General features: G+C 48.8%; 1 protein-coding gene across 1 annotated transcript; it reads left to right on the top strand.

Moving 5' to 3' along the window:
- The first annotated feature begins 451 nt into the window (after positions 1-451).
- On the top strand, positions 452-21,501 carry prr12a (proline rich 12a). Its single transcript, XM_048234027.1, has 19 exons — positions 452-1,413; positions 3,099-3,256; positions 3,518-3,679; positions 3,993-6,267; positions 6,368-6,527; positions 6,647-9,481; positions 9,845-10,033; positions 10,225-11,029; positions 11,186-11,494; positions 11,545-11,837; positions 13,247-13,363; positions 13,733-13,866; positions 15,186-15,270; positions 15,310-15,610; positions 17,302-17,421; positions 18,104-18,201; positions 18,924-19,055; positions 19,405-19,500; positions 19,795-21,501. Exons 1-19 carry the CDS (start codon positions 1,331-1,333, stop codon positions 19,927-19,929), a joined length of 8,487 nt encoding a protein of 2,828 aa, XP_048089984.1. The 5' UTR covers positions 452-1,330; the 3' UTR covers positions 19,930-21,501.
- Positions 21,502-22,509: the final 1,008 nt, after the last annotated feature.

The following is a 22,509-nucleotide window of genomic DNA, read 5'->3' as shown; positions in this document are numbered from 1 at the left end:
TCACACATCAAAATATGCAATGAAATGAACATCGTTGTCACATTCAGCTAACACAACAACAGCATGTGCAATCGTCAGTTATTCCTGACGATATCTACAGTTTTAGGAGAGGATGGCACAGAATGAAAATACATTATTGATATTGCATTCTATGCAACTTTTATTTTATTTCATTTCATTTCATTTAAGAAAAACTCTTTCTTCCTTCTGCTCTATATTAGAGGGGGGAAAAAAAAGATATTTGTCACTATGGTTTAACATTTCTACCGTCGTCAGGTGGTCTCTGATGTTCTCGTCTATTGTGAAACATTGAAAGCAAGCCGTGTGCATTTACTCACATAATTGCCCCTACTCTTTCCCTTGTCCATCGTTAGTTTGGACATAAATGTTGAATACAGGGTGAGATGTATTCTGGGAATTTCTGTCGGCTGAGCTTGTTGAGTGAGGGGAGAGTGGAGAGAGGTGGAGGGGGCAGACTACGCGTGAGTTCGTGTACAAGAGAGGGGAGGGAGGAGAGAGAAACAGCCGCCTTCAAAAATGGCGTCTTCAAGGGAAAATGACTAATATTATGAAAAAAGACGAGGCCGCGATCTCAAAATCTAGTTGGATTAAATCGCAATTAGGACGTTGATTATTTTTTTAGTGGTAGTTTATCGTCTCTTTCTCAAAACGCGAAAACAAAGGGAGGACGAAAATATGAAAATAGAGCAACACCATCTTATTCGGATGCGTCGACAGGGCTAGCTCGATGCTAGCTAGCTCACAACAAATTTGGGGTGGGAATTTTTTTGCATGCCATATCGTAATGCATTGAGATTACACTTACTCCTAATATCGCGGCACACTTTGCTTGAGAATTTAGGCTATAATGTAACAGCGGTTGATCCACCCTGCGTGCGTGGCCATTAGCTTACCTTTCGACTCAAGTAAAGTAAGCAGAGAGAGGGTAGAAGAGGCGGAGGAAAGGACGTGTACGGTCATATGTGTACATCAGTAATTTATTGCTTTCCGAATTTCATTTTATCATCTTTTGCAGCACAGCTATAGGTTTTCATAGAGAATGTTTTTTGTTTAAAGGTAGGGGAGGGAGAGTAATACAGGAGGTAACGTTTTTTTTTATTAATCCAGAGGACGGTGAACACCCCCCTCTATTACCCTCTCCTCCATTTCTCTCCCTCTCAATATGCCGTATTTCCACTCGCATGGATTTGCTTTTTGAACGGAGGATAATGAACAGAACCTGACAGTCACGAAGACCTAGTCTCACAGTCGGGATTATTGGAACCCGCGTTCCGCTGCCTCCATCAGCTCTGTCGCACATATTTCACTAATGGATAGAAATTACCCAGGAGCGGGCTTTGGTGATCTAGGCGCAGGAGCAGGATGGAGCTATGAGAGATCGGCGAAGGCAAGGTAAGAAATTGACCATGTGGATGATGCATATCGTAAAAAAAAAAAAATTAATCTGATAATCAATAACATTAACATCGCCATTAGACCCCCTTAGTTTTTGTTGTGACCTAACACTACCCAGGTTACGGCCGCTACGAAGGTGTCTGAAACCTCCATCCAAGCCATCAATTGAAAAGCGATGCATGTGGGAGGGGGTTGGGGTCTCGGAAACCCCAGGAATGTGATTGACAGTCCTAATGTGGTTTGGAAGGTAGACATAAGGATTTTTTGGGTGGAGAGAGGAGAGGGAGGGCGGGTTTGTGCTCTTGCCATTTATTTATTTATTTTAAATTACTGGATCTTTTACAATAATTCACGCCTCCCATTAGAATGACACCCTGGCTCTAGACACATGCTCTGTTACAAAGTGACAGTGAACACACTTTAGATTGATTAACATAATTATGCCTTTTGTCTAAAATAATAGAACCACACAATTCCTAGAACACACTTTAAGGTGACATTGAAGGTCTTAAATGCACGGGTTTCCTGACAAATATAATGCATTGCCGCAACAATTAAATAGAAATAGCAGTCACGCCGACAAGTTAATGTTACCTGCTTTAATTGAATGACAACATACACTTTTCTTTTAATCCCATAGAGCATGGTAAAAGATGTTCCCTGATGTATTCAATTCTAAATAGGACATCTCCACATTTCCCTCAGTAATTAGCGACCCGACTGACGCATGACGCCAATATTTTTAACATGATTCCTCCGGTCCCAAAGTTAATTGCTTAACACGAGCCACATTTTAGCCTCCACCATAAATCCATGCTATGCTAAGGGAGGCTTGTTTGGACAAATTATCCAGATTACACCAAAGCACAACCTGTTAAATGTGATAGCTGGTATCGCATGAAATTATTCTTCTATAGCCTTTTACTGTGATATTCAGTGTACTATATCGGGAAGTTGTGATCACTGCCGAACAACGCGTTAGCCGGGTCAGCTAACAAGGCCTTCAGCAGGCCGCGGTTGCTGAAAACCCCGTTGCCTGCAGCCGATGCTAAAATACTCTTCGAAATAGCGCCCGTAGCACACATACTATTGATAAACCATATTTAGCCTGTGATGCAAAATACATGTTACCTGATATCATCATACTATTCACCTATTTGATTAATAACGATTAACGCAAAGTCATATGACAGAGTGGTCTATTTTGTCAGCATGTTAGCTTGCTAAGCGCGGTACACACAACTGTTCGGAAATGGTTTTCGTTTGCATGTCTGGATAGAGAGTTTCAGTCGTGCATCTATTTTACGGCATGCAAATGGTTCTAAATGGCTTTCTGTGGACCTAGTGGTGCTGGGGCCTTACGAGATCATCAAAATTGCATTCTAGGTGAAATAAATCTGGCGTTATATCACATCGGAGCATGTGCAGCTGTACCCCTACAAAACCCTCGACCTATTTTTTGATGGAAATGCATTCTATTTTGGTACTTTACAATTTCAACTAAATTCAGCATTAAATCCCATCAATTGCTACCCACAAATCCTTTAGTTTAGCCAGATATCCAGAAGTAAACAGATTTTTTTGATAACTTTGCAGATGTATTCTCAGAATACAGTCTCCATGAAACTCAGTCTTGTTTCGTTTAGGCTGCTTAAGACTTACACTCTCTCTTTCCACCTCAGTCTGGTCTATGGAAGCTCCAGGTCATCGCATCCAGAGTCAGACCTTCTTCACCGACAGGCCTATGCCACACCCCACCCTCTGCAGGGCTATGCAACTAATCACCACCCAGGTAGCTCTGGACAGGGAGGAGCTTGGGGTGCAGCTGGGCGAAGTTTGGGTAAGATTGCTCTTAATTTCAAAGTTCTGCAGATGCCTCCTTCTATTTCATACCTTAGTGAGAACTCCTATTTGGATGTGTATCATTTGCTGTATTTATCCAATTAACAGATGATTTGGCTATTCTAATGCAGCTTAAAATGTGGATTTGCAATAAAATATCTCTCTGTTGTCTTGTTGGTGGTAGCAATTCTCACTTCTTTGGCGTCAGTGTTGACTGTGAGTGAGAATTTAATCTAATATGACACTGATGTGGTTTCAGGCCTGTCAGGGTTGTTTGATGCAGGGCTTCACCACGCCAGCCCCTCAGGTGCAGATGCATCCGTCATGAACCTGATATCTGCCCTGGAGTCCCGTGGTCCTCAGCCGCCGCCTTCCGCCTCCTCCCTCCTCTCGCAGTTCCGCACGCCTTCCTGGCAGACTGGTGAGCGTCTGCACCGAACGAACGAGACCCTTGCGATTACAGATCTGTTTTTCTTTTTTTTTCACTTGTTGAATTCATAGCCCTGGCTCTAAAGCAATGAACTTGTAGCCATCCCACCGGATGATTCTCATTTGATGTTTATGTTTAGTCTGAGTTTGTGACAAGTGCTTTCTCAAGTTAGATGTTTAAATGTTCAGTGCCAGGTCTGTATCTGTATCTCTTTTCTCTCTCTCTCTCTCTCTCTCCTCTCTTTCTTTCTCTCTCTCACTCTATCCATTGCTACCTTTCCTTATTTATCTTTTTATGTCTTCAGCGATGCACACCCCAGCCCCAGCTGAGCTCTTCATCTCTGGCGCCCTTCCCGGATCTGGCTCCTTCCCATCATCCTCCGCTCTGTCTGCCTATCAGCACCCGGCCTCGTTCTCTGGCCGCTCCTTCCCCGGCGTCTCCTTGCAGGACACCTCCACCTTCAGCCCCACCTCCAACGGCCTCCTCTCCCCCCACGACCCGCTGCTACACATCAAGACGCCCTCCCAGTCCAGCCTGGGCTTCGACCGGTTGCTGTCGTCTCAGGGCGCGGCGGCCTACCGTGGGGGTCACGACCCCACGGGGGGCAGTGTATCGTCGGCCCAGGCGTCCGCTTCGGCGGCGGCGGCGGCAGCTGCCTCAGCCTCGGCGCGCCACCTCCAGTCGCACCAGTTCAACCTGCTGTCGTCCCAGCTCCAGGACCAGTCCTCGCAGCTGTACGGCGCCTCCGTGTTCTCCTCGGCGCCCGCCCCACCACCCCCGCAGCCGAGCAGCCAGGAGCGGACGGCGCCCCGGCAGGACAGCGTGATCAAGCATTACCAGCGGCCCAGCTCGGCCCAGGCCCCCTCGTCCACCCCGCACCCCCTCCAGCACTATCTCAGCTGCGGGGTGTCCGGGTACCAACAGCCTCCTCCTCCCACTCACTCCCGTCACGGAGGCCTCTCCGCCTGCAGCCCGCTGGGGGAGCACAGCCCCTCGTCGGACCACAAGCCCTCCCCCAGGATCGAGCAGTACCGGCCCATCATCCAACCCCCGTACCCTTCCTCCTCCTCTTCCTCAGGAGCTGCCGGAAAAGGGACGAAGAGCAACTCCAGCAGCGGCTACTCGTCCTCCGGGTCGGGGTCGTCGTCACGGACCCCTCACACTCCCCCTTCGGCGTCCTCTGCCTCGTCCTCCTCTTCTTCCTCATCCTCTTCCTCCTCAGCGGCCGGCGTGCGACCATCCAACTCCCTCCCGACCTCCAGCTCCACCTCGGCTCCATCCCGCCAGCAGCCGCCCACTCAGTCCGCGCCCCCTCCCCCGCAGACGCACCCTCAGCCCGCACCCACCTCCTCCAACTCCACACAGCAGTCCATACCCAAGTCCTGCCTGTCCGGCTACGGGTCTCCTGTGGCCTCCGTCAAGCCCTCGAGCAGCCTGACCGGTCAGACGCCACCCCAGCCACAGGCCCAGCCTCAGTCTTACTCCCCCGGTCAGCCACCGTCCTCCCACCTCTCACAGTCCTACGGGGGCTTCAGCTCCCCGCAGGCCCACGATCTGCCCTCTGCCAGGGCCTCTGGCGTCAGCAAGGGCTATGGCAGCATGGGCGGACAGTCCTTCTCGGCCGACTCTGTGTACGGGGCGGATTCTGGGTACGGCTCGTTGCCGCCCTCTCTGGGGGGTGCTGGGAGCCCATCTATGGGCTACGGAGCCGCCGGGCACTCCCCCGCTCTCCTGCGCTCCGGGGCAGGTGGCGGATCGGCGGGTGGGGGCAACAGTGCTGGCAGCGGGGGCACCGGAGGTGGCAGCAGCGGAGGCGGTGGGTCCTACCACATCCCTGACTCCAGCCCATCTCCCTCCGGCAATTCTGGAATTATCCGTCCAGGGCTGCACTCCCCCGTGCCCTCCAGGCCTGTCCAGTCGCCCGTAGGGGCCGCCGGCTCGAACAAGTACCTGTCATCGGTCCTGTCTCCCTCCTTCCTGCCGTCGCCTCAGGGCTACCCTGACACACGGGGACCGCGCTCCCAGTCCTACCACCCTCCGCCTCCGCCCAAATCCAAGTCGGACGCGGGCCTGCTCGGGGTGAACGAGAGGGCTCCGCCGGAGGACGACGACGAGGAGGACTTCCTCATCCAGCACCTGCTCCAGTCTCAGAGCCCTGCGGCCCAGGCCTCCCACCACCACCCTCCGCCAACTGCCCAGCAGCAGCAGCAGCAGCCTGTGGCCTCAGCTCAGGACGCGGGCAAGGGTCTCGCCTACGAGATGAGCAAGAGCTCAGAGGAGAGGTACCACCTCCAGAGTGTCATCCGCACGCACAGCGCCACGTCCAACAGTGGCGTCTCTGGACCTGGCGCCAGTGCTGGCCTGGACAGCCAGCTGGAGATGTCATTGAAGAAACAGCAGCAGCAACAACACAAGCAACATCAACAACAACAACAGCAACAGCAGCAGCATAAGCAGCATCAACAACAACAACAGCCACCGCAACAACACCAACCGCAACATCAACAGCAGCATCAGCAGCAACACCCACAGCAGCACCATCAACAGCAGCAGAAGAGCAGCAGATCCATCAGCGGCCAGTTGGCGGGGCAGTGCCGGACCAGACACACCCCACTCGCACCACCCGCGGCCCTGGGCTCCGTGGTCCCTCACCCGACCAGCGGTGACCCCTGCTCCCAGCATCCGGCTGTCTCAGCCGGCGCCTGGGCACCACCCACACAGCTCTCACAGCTCCCACAGCTCACACTCCTCGCACACCCCACACTCCCCCACGCACCCGCACCTGCACTCCCACCCTCACATGGAGCTCCAGAAGAAAGCCCAGGACTCGGCTGACATGGCATCACGATGTGCAAGACTCCCGAGGTGCCACCGCAGCATCATCATTGCGCGCAGCTGCGGCGCCAGCAACAGCAACAACAACAGCAACAGCAGCATCAACAACAACAACAGCAACAGCAGCAGCATAAGCAGCATCAACAACAACAACAGCCACCGCAACAACACCAACCGCAACATCAACAGCAGCATCAGCAGCAACACCCACAGCAGCACCATCAACAGCAGCAGAAGAGCAGCAGATCCATCAACGACGGACGGGGCAGTACGGACCAGACACACCCCCACTCGCACCACCACGACGCCCTGGGCTCCGTGGTCCACTACGGCCGCGGTGACCCCTACTCCCAGCATCCGCTGTCTCAGCACGCGCCTGGGCACCACCCACACAGCTCTCACAGCTCCCACAGCTCACACTCCTCGCACACCCCACACACCCCCACGCACCCGCACCTGCACTCCCACCCTCACATGGAGCTCCAGAAGAAAGCCCAGGACTCGGCTGACATGGCATACGTGTGCAAGACTCCCGAGGTGCCACCGCAGCATCATCATTCGCACCAACACGCGCAGCAACAACAACAACAACAGCAACATCAACATCAACAACAACAACAACAACAACAACAACAACAGCATACGCAACAACAGGCGCAGCAGCAGCAGCAACAGCAGCACCATCATCAACAGCAGCCTCCACCCCAGCACGCGCAACACCACCCGCAGCAGTCCCACCAGCAGCAATCCCAGCAGCACCACGCACCGCAGTCGCGCTCGTCCCAGTCGCAGTCGTCCATCTCCATGATGGACTCTCCGACTGATCAGCCACGGCAGCCTCCACACTTGCTCCAGTCGGTGCTCTCCCACACCACGCGGAACAAGATGGATGCCCAGCAACAACAACAACAGCAGCAGCAGCAGCAGCACTCCATGAGCCAGCAGCAGGCCATGATGGAAGCAGCGGCAGCCGGGGGAGTGGTGGCAGCGGAGAGCCAAGCCCGACAGCAGCAGCAGACCTCCCAGCTGCAGCTCCAACTCCAGTCCCAGGCTTTAGAGTCAGTGGGCCACTACGGGCGTGGGTCTCAACAGCAGCAGCAGCAGCAGCAGGACCAGTCGCGGTCCAAATCCTCGACGGTGTCGTCCCTGGACATGCTGGAGCGCTCCCTCTCGCGGACGTCCAGCACGGAGGGCGGCATGGGTGACGAGAGAGGCAGCGGCGGGGGAAGCGGTGGACGAGGCATGGGAGCTCGGGGAGAGGCCGGGAGCGCGGGGTCCATGGACCGCCACCGAGCCCAGCAGGAGCAGCAGCAGAGACACCCGTCTCACCACGCTCAGCAGCACCACGCGTCCGAGCTGCACTCCTACCTGTCGGAGCCGGACCTGGGCCTGTCGGCCGCTGCTGCCCACGGGCACCACATGCCCACATCGCACCACCAGGCCCCTCCACCGCCACACCCAAACTCCCACCACCAACACCCCCACTCACAGCAGCAGCAGCAGCAGCAGCAGCACCCCAGCGCCCAGAACCACCCGCACCACATGTCCAACTCGCAGGCCACGGGGTCAGCCGCCCAGCAGCAGCAAGACAGGCCTCACCCCGGTCACTCGGCCCAGCTCCAGCAGCCGCCTCCGCTGGACCAGGCCCACCAGGCGGCGGAGCAGCACCAGTACGGCACGCGGAGCCCGGCGGTCAAGTCCGGTGGCATGGGCCAGGGTCAGCCGCAGAATCAGACGCAGCAGAGCCAGAGGTACGTGCCGCTGCCGTCCATCTGCTTCCCGGACTCGCTCCTGCCGGACGAGGACCGCTCCTTCTTCCCGGGGATGGAGGACATGTTCTGCCCCGACGAGTACAAGTCCAGCTGCCACGGAGGCGAGAACCAGGGGCAGGAGGCAGTGCCTCAGGGCCACGGGGGGCAGGAAGGCATGGAGGGCATGAAGGGGGCAGGAGCAGGCAGAGGAGACGGTACTGAAGCTGGTTATGACATGCTAGGACACCACAGTGACCAAGGGTATGGCCAGTACTGCCCCGACCTTTCCGAGTCTGACAACGGAACCATGCACTTGGACCTGGACTCACTGAAGACTCACGAGCTGCCGTCCACTGTCAACACAGAACAACTTGGCCTGATTCAGTCCCAGCCGCAGGGTCTTGGCATGGGCGGCGCCGGAGCCATGGGCGACGGGCCCGGGAACAAGATGAGCAGTGCTGCTGGTTCGGGTCCGGGCGCGGGTGGACTCACCTCGCCGATCTTCTGCTCGTCCCGACCCAAGAAGCTCCTTAAGTCCAGCTCCTTCCACCTCCTCAAGGAGAGGCCCGACCCCAACTCGATGCCCAAGAAGAGCTACGCGCAGGAGTACGAGTTCGAGGACGATGAGGACAAGGCCGACGTTCCCGCCGACATTCGCCTGAACAGCCGCCGGCTCCCGGATCTGATCCCCGACCTCGTCTCCAGCTGCCGAAAGTCCGGCGGAGGTGGGATGGGAGGCGGCGCCATGAACCCGCTCATGGAGGACCTCGATTTCGGGTACCCCTCTCTCGGCCCTCCCCCTCAACTGCTGCCCCACGACGGGCCCAAGAAGAGGGGCAGGAAGCCCACCAAGCCCAAACGGGAAGGACCCCCACGGCCGCGGGGTCGTCCGCGGATCCGCCCGTTGCCCGAGCCCCACCTGTCGAGGAGCATGATGGGTGAGATGGGGACGGGCTACGTGCCCCCGGAGAGGGGCAGGGGCCGTGGACGAGGCAGAGGCCGAGGGAGGCGGGAGGAGGCCATGATGGACATGGAGATGACGCATAAGGAGCAGAACCAACTGTATCATCAACACATGCAGCAGCAGCATCACCATCACCAACATCAGCAACAACAACAACAACAACATCATCATCATCAACAACAACATCAACAGCAACAACAGACGATGCCCCATCAGCACCAGGAACCCATTAAACCCATTAAGGTGAGAAAGGAATGAAAGCTGATCCCATTATTCCATCTCACAAAACCTCCAGAGTGCTAATGTTGCAGGAGAAATACTTTTGCTTTTAATAAAACCTTTTTGGAGTCATTATACACTCACATTCTCTGTTTGCAATCAGAGGTATCGGTCTAGATCTACTGCAGTGAATTGCCAAGAAGTTAATCCAGTTGTAAAAATGACAAGGGCTCTGAACTGTACCTGAGCTGTTGCAGAGCATGGTACCAACAACACCAAATTACTGATGAAGTATCTGATGAAACACTTGATAACAGTGTCTCAATGTAAACATATGTGTTAAATGCAGTGTGACCAATCGTAAATGTATGTGCCTTCCTCCTGCAGATCAAACTGCCCATCAGCTCGGTGCCGTCCTCTGATGCTCTGCTGCGGACGGACTCCCTATCTGGCACCGACCAGGCCCTCTCTGACGGTTCCGTTGGGTCCGCTCCCTCTCTGGGCCTCAGTCCAGGGACCCCTGGCCCACCTGACCTCAACAGAAGCCAGGAGAAGGGCAAGTCCAAAAGCCAGGAGGTGAGAAAGGACAACATTAAGGCATTAACAGATTATAAGTTTGGCAATACACTGAGCATTTATCATTAATAAACTCAATAGAGTACAGCATTGTTTTGTACACGCTTATGTTATGAATCATTAGACGTTGTTTTTAAATTTATGTCTATGTATAAATGTCTACCAATTTGTCCTGTTCTGCCCCCTTATAGGCTGATGACAAAGAGCCAGAGAAGTCTGGCTTTATGGCATCTTTCTTGGACTTCCTGAAGTCAGGCAAGAAGACTCCAGGGATGGGGATGCCCCCATGTCCCGGGGTCGGCCCTGGCAACGGGGACGCCTCTCCGGGTAAGACGGGTGGGATCCGTCCCCTCTCTCCCCCTCCGCCCCCACCTCCACCACCCCCAGCGTCCGGCGGCTTCGGGGAGAGTGAGGGCGACGGCAGCCTGTCGCTGGGCAGCTGCCCGAGCCCATGCAAGCGCCTGGACGAGGAGCTCAAGCGCAACCTGGAGACGCTGCCGTCGTTCTCCTCGGACGAGGAGGACTCGGTGGGCAAGAACCAGGACCTGCAGAAGAGCATTTCGTCGGCCATCTCGGCGCTCTACGACACTCCCCAGCTCAGCACCTCGTCGTCCCTCTCGGCGCCCTCCCTGCCCCCTCCGCCTCCTCCACCTCCCCCTGCACCGCTCACCCCGACCCAGCAGCCCCCGGCCCTCAGCCCCCAGCCCCCGACGCACACCCCGCACGGGCAGTCGGCCCACGGCCTCGGTCAGCACGCGGAGCCTGCCGTGCTTGAGCGGGAAGAGGCACCGGAGGAAGAGCCAGAGGAGGAGGAGGAGGAAGAGGAGGAGATGGAGCAGGAGTCAGAGGAGCAGCAGCAACAGCAGCAGCAGCAGGAGGAGCTGCGTCGGGAGGAGGAAGAGGAGCGAAAGAACAGCGAGGAAGAGGATGAGAAGGAGGACACTGAGGAGGACCGAGTTCCTGAGCTGGAGATGCTGGGCGTTCCAAAGGTCGGAGGTAAGAGAAAAAGACCCATCAATGCAACCCAATTTTCATAAGAACCGTGGGTCTGCACTGACCTACATTACACACCTGATTTCTGCCGGAGCTATTTTCACCACTCTTGATGCATAGCTGTTTATCTTCTGCGTTCTACCTCTTTTTCCCCCACAGACTCTCCAGAACACACTCCTCTGCCAACTGGCCCCTCTTCTCCTCCTCCCCTCTCTCCTTCCTCCGCTTCCTCCTCTCCCTCTCCTCCCCCGCTCCCTCCTCTCTTCCTCCCGTCACCCCTTCCACAAGAGGAGGAGGAGGAGGAAGAGGAGGAGGATGCTCCGCAGCCAGACAAGGAGCAGCAGTCATCGGCGGCGTCCTCTCCCGCTCCCTTGAGCCCGCTCGCTCCCTCCATCCCCGTCCTCTCGCCCCCACCACCGCCCTTGGTGGCCCTCGGCCCAGCGGTGCGCCCTCGGCTTCCGGCCGCCCGTCCATCTCCCCTGGCTGGGCCTTGGCCGGGGGGAGACGATGGCGCCCAGCACCTCCCGCCGAGTCGTCGCCCTCCCCCAGCCACTCGGGGGCATCATCGCCCTCGCCCCCACCCCCGGCCCCTACGCCCCCTCAGCGGACAGCGCCGGCCCTGGTGGCCCCCGAGTCTCCGGAGGAACCGCCCACGCCCCAGATCCTGCCGCTGCACCTGGCGCAGAAGCAGGCAGGCCATCACCATCACAGCCCGAGGCGGGGAGGGGGCGAGAGTGAGAGTGGCGGCGAGGGCATCTTCCGCGAGCGCGACGAGTTTGTGGTGCGCATCGAGGACATCAAGCAACTCAAGGTGGGGATATCTGCCTCTGTAGACCCCCCCCCGATTGACTCTAACTGTCACTGAAGTCGTTGCACTAATGTACGATTAGCAGTATGCTTTCCTTTTTCACCTTTTCACCTAAATGTAGATTTGCTTGCTTTTGTGTGTGTGTGTGTGTGTGTGTGTGTGTGTGTGTGTGTGTGTGTGTGTGTGTGTGTGTGTGTGTGTGCGCGTGTGTGTTTGTGCGTGCATGCTCGCAAACCTGCGACATCACGCGAGGGCAAAAGTGTTGATAATGTCAACTGGGGTGTTATAAGTGTGAGAGTTAATAGGCATCATTTTTTTGGGGATTGAGCCAAGTAGATGGTAATTGGATGGTAATTGGATGGATACGGTGGTTGTTTTGGCTTTAGAAAAGGCAATGGAAACAGTCCTTGTACTGAAAAGGCCAATAACATTACCATAACAAAAACGACAGAGGCCAGAGCTAAAAGTAATGACTTTAGTGGGCGTCACTTTGAAATGTGTGAGATTTTTCACCGATGAGATGTTAGGGTCGTGACCTCAGCGGACATGACCTGAGACAGAGCTAGCAACCCAATGTGCTGAAAGCCAGCTGTAATGCCAAAGGTCCTTGATTGCTAGCTCCACTTCAACCCTGTCTGGTAATGCTGGGTTTGTTAGGCTGCTACAGTACATGCTTGGGTTGTTTCAGTGATTTTGATTTTGGTAATGAAATGAGATGGATGTTTTCATCGTGTGTCGTTTTCTCAAAAGCACTTTAAAAGAGTGATTTCATGCTTGTCTTCACTGTTCACCTCCAATATAGCATCTATTTTTAGTAAGCATTGGTAATAGATACTCACACTCTTTTTTTAAAATCCTAGTACACCCTCTGTGCCCACAATAGAACAGATGGGTATATAACAACATCCATCACAGTTTATATGAGCAGCAATAAGACTAAAGACTTTTAGATTTTGCAGTGATATTAGCATGAAAATGTTGTTTATGGAAAGATATGCAAAGGGGTATTCTAAAACAAATATTTGCATACAAATGATAGTCTGTTTAGTTTGCATAGATTTGGGAAATGTTGAAATGTCAAGAGTGCTGTGTGAAAACTGATCTAACTGGTTAACTGCATATCTCCTTGCAATTGAAAATGCATAGTTAGTATACACTGATGGCACCGTGGATGAGTGAGTTTGATGCATTTTTTAATTATTAAAAAAAAAAAATCAATTAACTTTGCAGCCTCTAAAAACGTTTACTGACTCAACAGATTAGTTATTGTTTATAGTGTAGGCTGTTAGCCAAAATCCTCAGTCTGGAAACGTCACTTGTTTAAATCATTAGCAAATCCAGCTTTTTATGTCGTAAATCCCTAAAACAAAACAGATCAAAAGGTTGTTGTGTTTGTATGTGTCTGTCCGTAGCTGGCACTGCAGACTGGCCGAGAGCCGCCGCCTATCTGGAGGGTGCAGAAAGCGCTGCTGCAGAAGTTCAGCCCCGAGATCAAAGATGGCCAAAGGCAGTTCTGTGCCACCAGCAACGTAAGTGGGGCTTTATCGTACAAGCATTGCATCTGGGTCAAACTATTTGTATTTCTGATTGGACATTACATGAATGGGGATATCCTGGGATATCCAAGGCCCACGGACGAATCGCAGCCAAGGTGATATCCTTTAGATCACCCCCTCTCATAGTCATGTTATATTACTTAATTTTGTCCTCATCATTAGGGCTGCTACTAAAGATTATTTCCATCTGTTCAATGAATCTCAATGAATCGATTTGATTAATCGATAAAGTGTGAAAAAATGCCAATCAGTGTTTCCCAAAATATTATTTTAGATTATGTCCTCATATGGTGATAAGCTCCGATATTCATTTGTTTTTGTTTTTTCGATGTGTGGTGTCAGTATTTGGGCTACTTTGGCGATGCGAAGAAACGGTACCAGCGGTTGTACGTGAAGTTCCTGGAGAATGTGAACAAGAAGGACTACGTGAGGGTCTGCTCCCGCAAGCCATGGCATAGACCCTCTGTCGCACTCAGGTATTCCCACATGTTCTCTGGACACTTAGGGTGCGTTCGAAAATTCAATCTGACATGCTCTGGACGCTCCGAGAGTGTGAAGCTCTGATTAAATACACGATAATTCCAAATTTATGAACGGTTAAGTGTGCTCGGAGCGCTCGGGAGTGGTAATTTACGAACGCACCCTTAGATTATTGTTAAACAGAGGCCCACTGTTTGAGTTATCAAGAAGTGGGTATTTTTCTGTTTTCTGTGGGTATACAGTATTACATTTCTTGTGCTGTATTTAGGGGATTTCCAATAGTGGCCAATCAAACAACCAGGCCTGTTTAGCATTACACAGAATGATGCAGGATATGACCATGCACAATTGGCTCGCATCAGGTGCAATCTCGCTGCATGTTGTACCTCTTTCACGGTACCAGGTACCATTCCTCTTCGTTGCTTTGGCTGTTTATGATCTGATCAGCAGCATTACTAGACAAACCACAGGCGCTTAATGCGGCCACCCACAAATATCAACAAATTCTTTAGTCACTTCTCTTCTTTGCTCTGGCTGTTTCTGATCCGATCAGTAACATAAACAGACCAAACACGAACCCCTAATGCAGCCACCAACAAAATACCCACAAATTCTTCGGTCATTCCTCTTTGTTGCTGTGGCTGTTTTTGAACTGATCAAGAACACAACTAGGCAAACGGCAAGCCTTCGATGCAGGCCTTTGATCCGATGAGCAACATCCTTTGATGCGGGTACTGCCACACCCAAAGTCAATTCAGGTTACAGCATGACCCCATAGACATTGGCTTGTTTTTTTCAGCAGCCTCAGATAACTCTTTTACAGCTACTTTCAGAGGCCAACCTTGGAAGTCTCAACATCTCAAAAGTCTCCTACAACTTCTCTAACACACATCTCTGCTGGTCTTGGATGAAGGAGAAGTTTGCATAGAACTTTAAAAATATATTTATTTAAAATTATTTTACACATATCCTTTTTTTATGAGTAGGTGAGGATGAAAGTGAGTGACTAAACTACAAGTCGAAGGTGTGCGTGCGTGTGTGTCTGGCAGGATTGTAATTATTTTCCTTTATTTCTACCAGTCTGGGGTGCGTTTCCCAAAACCATAGTTGCTAACCTGTTAGTAACTTAGTTGGTTGGCAATGGGAAATTGCATTGCAACCAACAAAGTTGCTTACTTAGTTAGAAACTATGGTTTTGGGAAACGCACCCCTGTATAGTCATAAATTGTATGACATTTTTGTGTTAATAATGGGAAGACAGGATTCACAAGTAATTTGACATCTTCAAATTAAACACAATTTTCACCTTGTCCAGGCGCCAGTCCCTCCAGAGGATGGCTGCCCCTGCCAACAACCAGTCGGCCCCTCTCGTGGAGAAGGAGGAGAAGCCAAAGGAGAAGGAGAAGCCTTGAACAGAGAGAGGAGCATGAAGGAGCGAGCAACGGTCTCCGACCGAGGCGGTAAAGTCGAAAAAGAGGGCCTTGAAAGAGAGGGAGCGGAGAGCCCAGCCGGCGATGGAGAAGGCCGAGAAGAGGGTCACGACGACGACGCCGGCGGCCGCCGAACGCACGAAGGCGAAGGAGGAGAAGAAGGGAGGCGGTGGAGAGAGGAGGTCGGAGCGTCCCTCCAAACCGGTCCAGGTCAAGGCCAAGGCCGAACCTCCGCCGAAGAAGAGGAGGAAGTGGCTGAAGGAGGTGCCGTCATCATCCTCATCCGACTCCTCGGCCAGTGAGGATGAAAGTGAGTGACTAAACAACAAGTCTAACACTGTGTGTGTGTGTGTGTGTGTGTGTGTGTCTGTGTCTGGCAGGATTTTAATTCCTTTCCTTTATTTTTTACCAGTCTGTGAAGGCATAAATTGTATGAAATATTAGTATTTGTGCCCATGGAGAAAGCGTCTGTGGTTTCATGACAACTGAAGATGCTTGAGATACTGAACTGCAGATGCAGTGCATTTTGTTGCGAAATTGAAGCTAAATGCTAAAATAGCTAGCTAATTGAAATGGTGCAGAAATGTGGAACGTGGAAATGTTGCATCAGGTTGGGAACACAGATCTGCTGCAGAGCTTTCAAATAACAGACCAGAGTAGAGCTACATGTTTTATTCAATTCAAACCACCCCTGGGTGTTCTTGTGAAAATGTTGTCTTGAGCACACTACGTTCCAATGCTGTATTAACTTCTCTAAAGTGATGAGACTTCTCAAATTCCCATGGCCCTCTCAACATAGGCCTACTGTTCATTTTGCACAGTACTTTCATGAGTGCAGAAATGCATTTGAGAGAATCTGTGCTAGACAGACAACAGCATTATTCACACGGGAACACTAGCAGAACATTTAGGCAGACAAAATGTCCTAATTCCAGAGAAGAACGTACCTCATATTAGATGCATAGATAATTACTGTAAGTTATCTTTCAATTGTTTCACTCTTAGAATTAAACCTCTGCTGACATTTCTCACTGCAATTTGGTGGCCTTGTTGCCTGCAAAATCTCAAAAGGAAAAACAAAATCAACCCAGGAAATGAGCCGTTGAGCAGACACACCTTTCGCTGGGCAATAGGCATGCAAACATGTGACTTTTCAAATTGTCAGCGCATTTCATCAGCGCTGCCTTGTGCGGAACTGCAAGTTATTCTCATCCACTGATGTGCTCAACACTACAAGCGTCCTCTAAAACCACATGATTTGCATGCCGCACAGAGCCCCTGTGACCACAGAGGGCTGTTGGGCTGAAGCTTGGTCTGTAGCTCTGAAATGCAAATCAAATGGACTCAAACAAATTCAAAGTGTCTCGCGATATATTGTTATTGTTTTAAAACGCCAATGGCACATCATACCGCGGTAGTGTACTAGTTTGGACATAGCAGATGTCAGAATGACTATTAGACATGGGAGGAATTCAACATGGTCAGTGTTGTGTTAGCGGACTGCTTGAGTGCCTGTGTTTATTTGTGTAGTGTATGTATATGTACTGTTCATTTTAATAACTTTTTAATGAATTTCTTTCCAAATTAATGAGAGAAAATCCTTGATTACTCTTTTGAGTTGCTCCACTTTTATTGACCTTAACCTTATTGTTTCAAGGTCAGATTGGTGTTTCACTGTAAAACATGTTCAATATACTAATACAGTACTGACAAAATAGGAGAATAGTTTCTGCATATGAGCCATGAAAAATACATTGATTGGAGTGATTTGCAGTTACTGTCATATTATACCATATCCAATGGTTAAATTATGTTAAGACAGCCAAATGCACTCTGCACAATGATTCAGACCGATATCGATTATTGGCCTTTAAGACCTGTGTGTTCCAGGAAGCCATGCTGCTCTGAAATGCATGAAAGGATGGAGGAGTTCATAAAAGTCATGCTTTCTCTCTCTCTCTCTCTCTCTCTCTCTCTCTCTCTCTCTCCCCCCTGTTCCAGTATCTGTGCGAGGTGGGCTGAACACGCGTGCCATGAGGGAGATGTTCCGCAGCTACGTGGAGATGCTGGTCAGCACGGCACTAGACCCCGACATGATCCAGGCGCTGGAGGACACTGAAGGTGCGACATCAACAAAAAGCCTTTAATTTCCTATCATGTCTTGTCATTTATTTTTGTGTGTTGGTTCTGTAAAAAATACTTGCTTTTCTTGGTATTGTAATGTGACCGTACAATGTGCTCGGAAAGGGCTGCAATTAACAATTATTTTCATAGTTGATTAAGCTGTTTAATCTGATTAATAGATGTGTTGTTTAATCGATAAAATATAGTGGAAAAAATGACAATCAGTGTTTCCCAAATTCCAAGATTATGTCCTCCACTGCCTTGTTTTGTCCACATACCAAAGATATTTAGTTTTAAGTTAAAAGCAGAAATATATTATATTTAAGAATCTGCGATCAAGAGAACTTTGAGGTATTTTCTTTTAAAAAGACACAAACCGATTGCCAAATAGTTGCTGATTAATTTAATAGTTGACAATGAATCGGATCATTCTGTTATTTTTTTCATTCATTTTCATCATCTGACATTAAGTATTCAGATGCTGAACTGAAAGCTCTGTGGAATGAACTTGGCAGTAGAGCTTTAGAGTGTGAACACTGAATAGTGTAATAGACCTGTTAGAAGGACCTCTCATGTTTACCCATGTAAATGGCTATTTGTGGTCATCCTTATCTGTCTACTGTATATTTGCCCTCTTGTCTACGGCAAGTGATTTTTAAATTTTCTCATTGGTGCACAGACGAGCTGTACCTCCCGCCCATGCGAAAGATTGACAGCATCCTCGGCGAACAGAAACGGAAGCTCCTGAGGAGAGTCAACATGAGCTCCCAACACCAGGTACATCACCTTTTCCATTTTCATTCTTATAATCCCCGATAAATAGATTATACAAAGAAAACAATAAATGGACTGCAAACTGTGCCTCACTTTCATTTTATTATGCTGTTGCCAAATAGAAGTGTCGGGTCAGGGCCCATCCCCCAGTGTGCTTGCCATTCCCACGTCACGATGGGGAAAAATGGCGACAATATAGTAAAATATAAAAAGTCAGTCACGGTGTGGGGTCCATATATTTATTTTTAGTTAGTCAGTAAGGAATAGGACTTATGCGTAAGATTTCACATACCTCACAGTCATACACTAGATCACTTTCTCCCCCATCCACTTCCCCCATTTATTGTCTCTGTCATTGGGTTTACCTGACCGGTTATTGTCCGCACACGAGGGGTGGTGAATGCATGACTCATTCCTCTCCATTAAGATTCATACATTTTATGCCTTTGATGTCCATTTATTATAAAGTCCATTAAGCTGTGTGTGCATGTTTGATGCTTACACCTGCTGTCACAAGGGCAACTAGCATGAATGCACACTGTCTCTGTCCTCATCTTAGTGAGAAGAAACCACATGTCTTCCTGTGTAGAATCTTTGGTTTTAAATATGTTTAACTCTTACAGAGATTACAGAGATTGTGACAGAATCCTCTCTGGCTAATCTCTGTGTGGTCTTTGATATGGGAATTATTCTGAAGCTGCAGCTTTGTCCTTATCCCCTCACAGGAAGCCCTTCACACCTTCCCTCAAATATCTGCCGACCCGCTTGATTCTGGAACAGTGAGGGTCCGGCTAGGCGGCGAGGGCTACAATCGCAAAACCCTGAACCGTGTCAAAAAGAGTCTGCCCAAACCACAGGTACGACCTCAGCCGCAGTGCATTATTGAGTTCTGTTGTCAGAAATTACAAATTAAATGAAAATGTGTCTTGCCCATTACCCATTGTGTATTACAATGTCATTTTTAAGACATAATGGAAAGGAAAAGTATTCCGTAGCATTGTGGGTTTTTTTGGGGGTTCACATTTTTAGTAAACTAAAATATTTACAGAGGTCATTTAAAATATGATTAAGATAATCACATAGGGATATTTTGGAATGCTTCCTTTTGACTGAATTTTTCATCGCTGTTCCTTGATCTTTTACTTTGTGTTTTTAGGATGTGATCCCTGACCTTTTTTTTCTTGTCTTTTGTCTTTTATTTAACAGGACCTTAAACTGTCGACTGAAACGTGTCGCATCTACAGCCTCTATCATTCTCTTCATCATTATAAATACCACACATTCCTACACTGTAAAAAAGAGGTAAGCCAAATCTGGACCCACAACTGTAATATTACTGTTGGTGGCTACATAGTTCAAATGAAATTACAAAATAATAAAGCACAAACACAAAATAATGTGTGTGAGAATAGTTTTAAGTTGCGGTAAGTATTAAAAACAATGATTTATAAAGTAGTATTGTTAGTGGGTTAGTGGGGCTAATGGGTTAGTGGGTAAAATGAATCATGAATAAATAAATAATGAATAATGTGTGAATATGTGGTAGTGATCTTCAGTCTCTCTCTCTCACACTCTCTCTTCCGTTTCTTTTTTTAGACTGACAGTATAGAGCAAGCTTCAGAAGACCCTGGCCAAGAGGAGGTGGTGCAGCAGTGTATGGCCAATCAGAATTGGCTTGAGACCCTTTTCAACTCCTTTATCGAGCTCATGGCCCTCAGCTCAAAAGCGTAAGAGAGGCAGCAGGAGCGACGAAGTGGGTCAAAGTGCTGCCCTCTAGAGCCCTGGCTGATGTAGTGCAGGCAGAAGGACTACGAGGACAGGAGAAATGAAATTTTAGAACAATTTCATAGGCGAGATTTGGAAACTGCTGCCATGCCTCGGATTTGTTCTGGAATATTACACAAAAATCTGCCTGACTTCAAGGCATCAGTGCGAAACATAAAGTGGGTCGTAAAATATCCTTTTTGAAACTGATTCTTATAGCTTCAGCACCTGACAAGAAATGGGACTGAGGGTGACATGGTGAAGAAGCTCACCGTCTCCACTCTCCGTAGTGAGATTCACATGACTGAAAAGAGTAAGAGGCTATTGTGAAACAGGAGCCATCGCATTTAAAAGATAAACAAGCAAACTAAATGGGGGAAAGGACAAAACGATGAAGGTGAAGAATGCAACAGTGTGGTTTGAGTCACATGTTGCAAAAAGAGAAGAAAAAAAAACGTTGATGCAAAAAGACAGATATGATACGGCACTGTGAACCATGATATTCAAGGAAGTATGGAATCACATTTCGATGCAAAAGGAGACTTTTTTTTTGTTGTCGTTTTGTTTTTTTGAGAGGGCGCTGTGAGTCAGTTGATTCATTGTGCACTTCTTTACTGACAGCGTGAACTGGTTCTGAACAATGGTTAGAGAGTGAAACTGTTACTGTTTTACACAGAATTATTTTTTAAAAAATAATAATGGTTTTATCCTACTCTGTGAGGGACACTACAGAGCAGGTGAAAAGACTGGTAGTGTTTCTAATGACGAGTGAAGAATGCAGTGAGATTTTAAAATGGACTCGGAAAGGAAGGGTGACGGGAGGGGGGGTAAATATGTATTGACATTCAATGCTTCAGGCAATGTGAGTGCTGTGTATGATGTAGAATAATACTATACACGCATTTTTATTATTTATACGAAAGACGTTTTTAACAGGAACTCACATGAGAGAAACACATTCATTAGCCCTTGAAGTAACTCTTTTTCATTTGTTTGTTTTATTTGTTTGTTTCCAAAGGTTACAAATGAAATGTTTTTGCCTTTACACTCTGCACGAAGGATTTGCGTTCAAGGAGGACTTAAAGTGGCGTCAGTTTTAGTGTTTTTGTTTCCTTTTTAAAAATAAGATGGAGAGTGTGTGGAGGAAGAGAGAAAAAAGTTAAATATATTTGAAAACTAAACAGCATTGTAGGCTATAATTTCATTCATTCATTCATCCATTCATTCATTAAAAAAATAAATAAAAAAAACAAAACAAAAAAAAACGGTTGTAAGAGAGCTTCGAGAAGCATTCTGCTCCCACAAGGGATGGTTTATGTACGCGTAATATTTAAGGATGTTTTCATTTTATCCGCTTGTTGTTTGTTGGTATCATGAGTATTATTTTGGAACAATCTTAATATTTCTGTTTTCCCCCTGAAAAACAGCCTTGTGTAAATATTGTACAGCTTCTGCCACGACCCCCTCTGCTTCTCCTGAACATGGACTATCCTTGTATTTGACAAACAAATAAAAAACCTTCAAAGTGGAGTAACATCACTGCAGTCTGCTCTGGTTCTTCTACTTTGCTTTATTTTTTATACCGCATGGTTAAAATAATGAACCTGTTTTTATAGAAAATGCCAGTATTATTTATATACTTTTCTGAAGTGTGAAATACTTGTTTTTCCAGTGGATTAAATGATACATGGGATTTTTTTTTTTTTTTGCTTATCATTAAAAAATATGATCTAGGTACACAAGAAGCCCTCGGGCCATTGTTAGAACACTGGTGAGAGGTGATGGCCAATACGAGGATCAGTGTATTTAAGGTTATTTGTCATACTAGTGTCCAGAATGGGATAAGCTGTATCAGTTTGGATTGATTTGCTTTTGGGGAGGGTTGGAAGGTTTTCGGTACAGCCTACTATTAGTTTGCCATGCCCTGTGGAAACTCCCCAGTCTTTCTAATTGCCCTTTCCTTTCTCTTTTAGGATAGAGGGTGTGGTTCAGATTGTTTCATGCAAGTCACTAAAGAGAAATGCACTGATCATGTAGCCCATAAGATAAAGGCCATATATTCAAATAGCCAAGGCAAAGTAACAAAGCTTTCATATCCTCAGTACTGGGTCACAAACTCAGATATTCAGGGCTGACCAGGAAATGGTGGTGGTAGTGTAGTGGCCAAGGAGGGCAGTAGCCTAGCCTGAAAAGTTGTGGGTTCAATAACCAGCTTCCACCATTGTGCTCTTGAGAAAGGCACTTAACCCCGAGTTGCTCCGGGGACAATGGCCCTTGTGATATAATTGAGATATTTTGAATAAAAGCGTCTTCTAAATTAGGAAATGGAAATGTTGCCAATTGAAATTGAAGCTCTTTGGTCTGTCTGTCTGTTTGTCTATTAATTATTGCTTCCAGGAGGAGATAAATGATACTGACACCAGTGAATCACTTGTAGGTTACCTTTTACAAAACACCACCTTCTTCCAAATCACGCTAACAACAGGCCTACAGGGGAATTCCTTTCTTTGAAAAACGATGATGTCGCGCCACCAAGTGGATACGCAC

Source organism: Alosa alosa, chromosome 22, assembly GCF_017589495.1.
Source record: "Alosa alosa isolate M-15738 ecotype Scorff River chromosome 22, AALO_Geno_1.1, whole genome shotgun sequence".
Classification (NCBI taxonomy): domain Eukaryota; kingdom Metazoa; phylum Chordata; class Actinopteri; order Clupeiformes; family Clupeidae; genus Alosa; species Alosa alosa.
The sequence above is the reverse complement of the archived record's forward strand: the minus strand, read 5'-3'. Positions and strand labels throughout refer to the sequence as shown.

What these genes read in the sequence shown, in the direction of transcription:
- prr12a (XM_048234027.1), top strand. Translation starts at nt 1,331, where the DNA reads ATGGATAGAAATTACCCAGGAGCGGGCTTTGGTGATCTAGGCGCAGGA. An exon ending in CCCTCGGCTTCCGGCCGCCC is followed by an intron (nt 11,495 to 11,544) that starts GTCCATCTCCCC and finishes GATGGCGCCCAG; the next exon opens with CACCTCCCGCCGAGTCGTCG. An exon ending in ACATGAGCTCCCAACACCAG is followed by an intron (nt 18,202 to 18,923) that starts GTACATCACCTT and finishes ATCCCCTCACAG; the next exon opens with GAAGCCCTTCACACCTTCCC.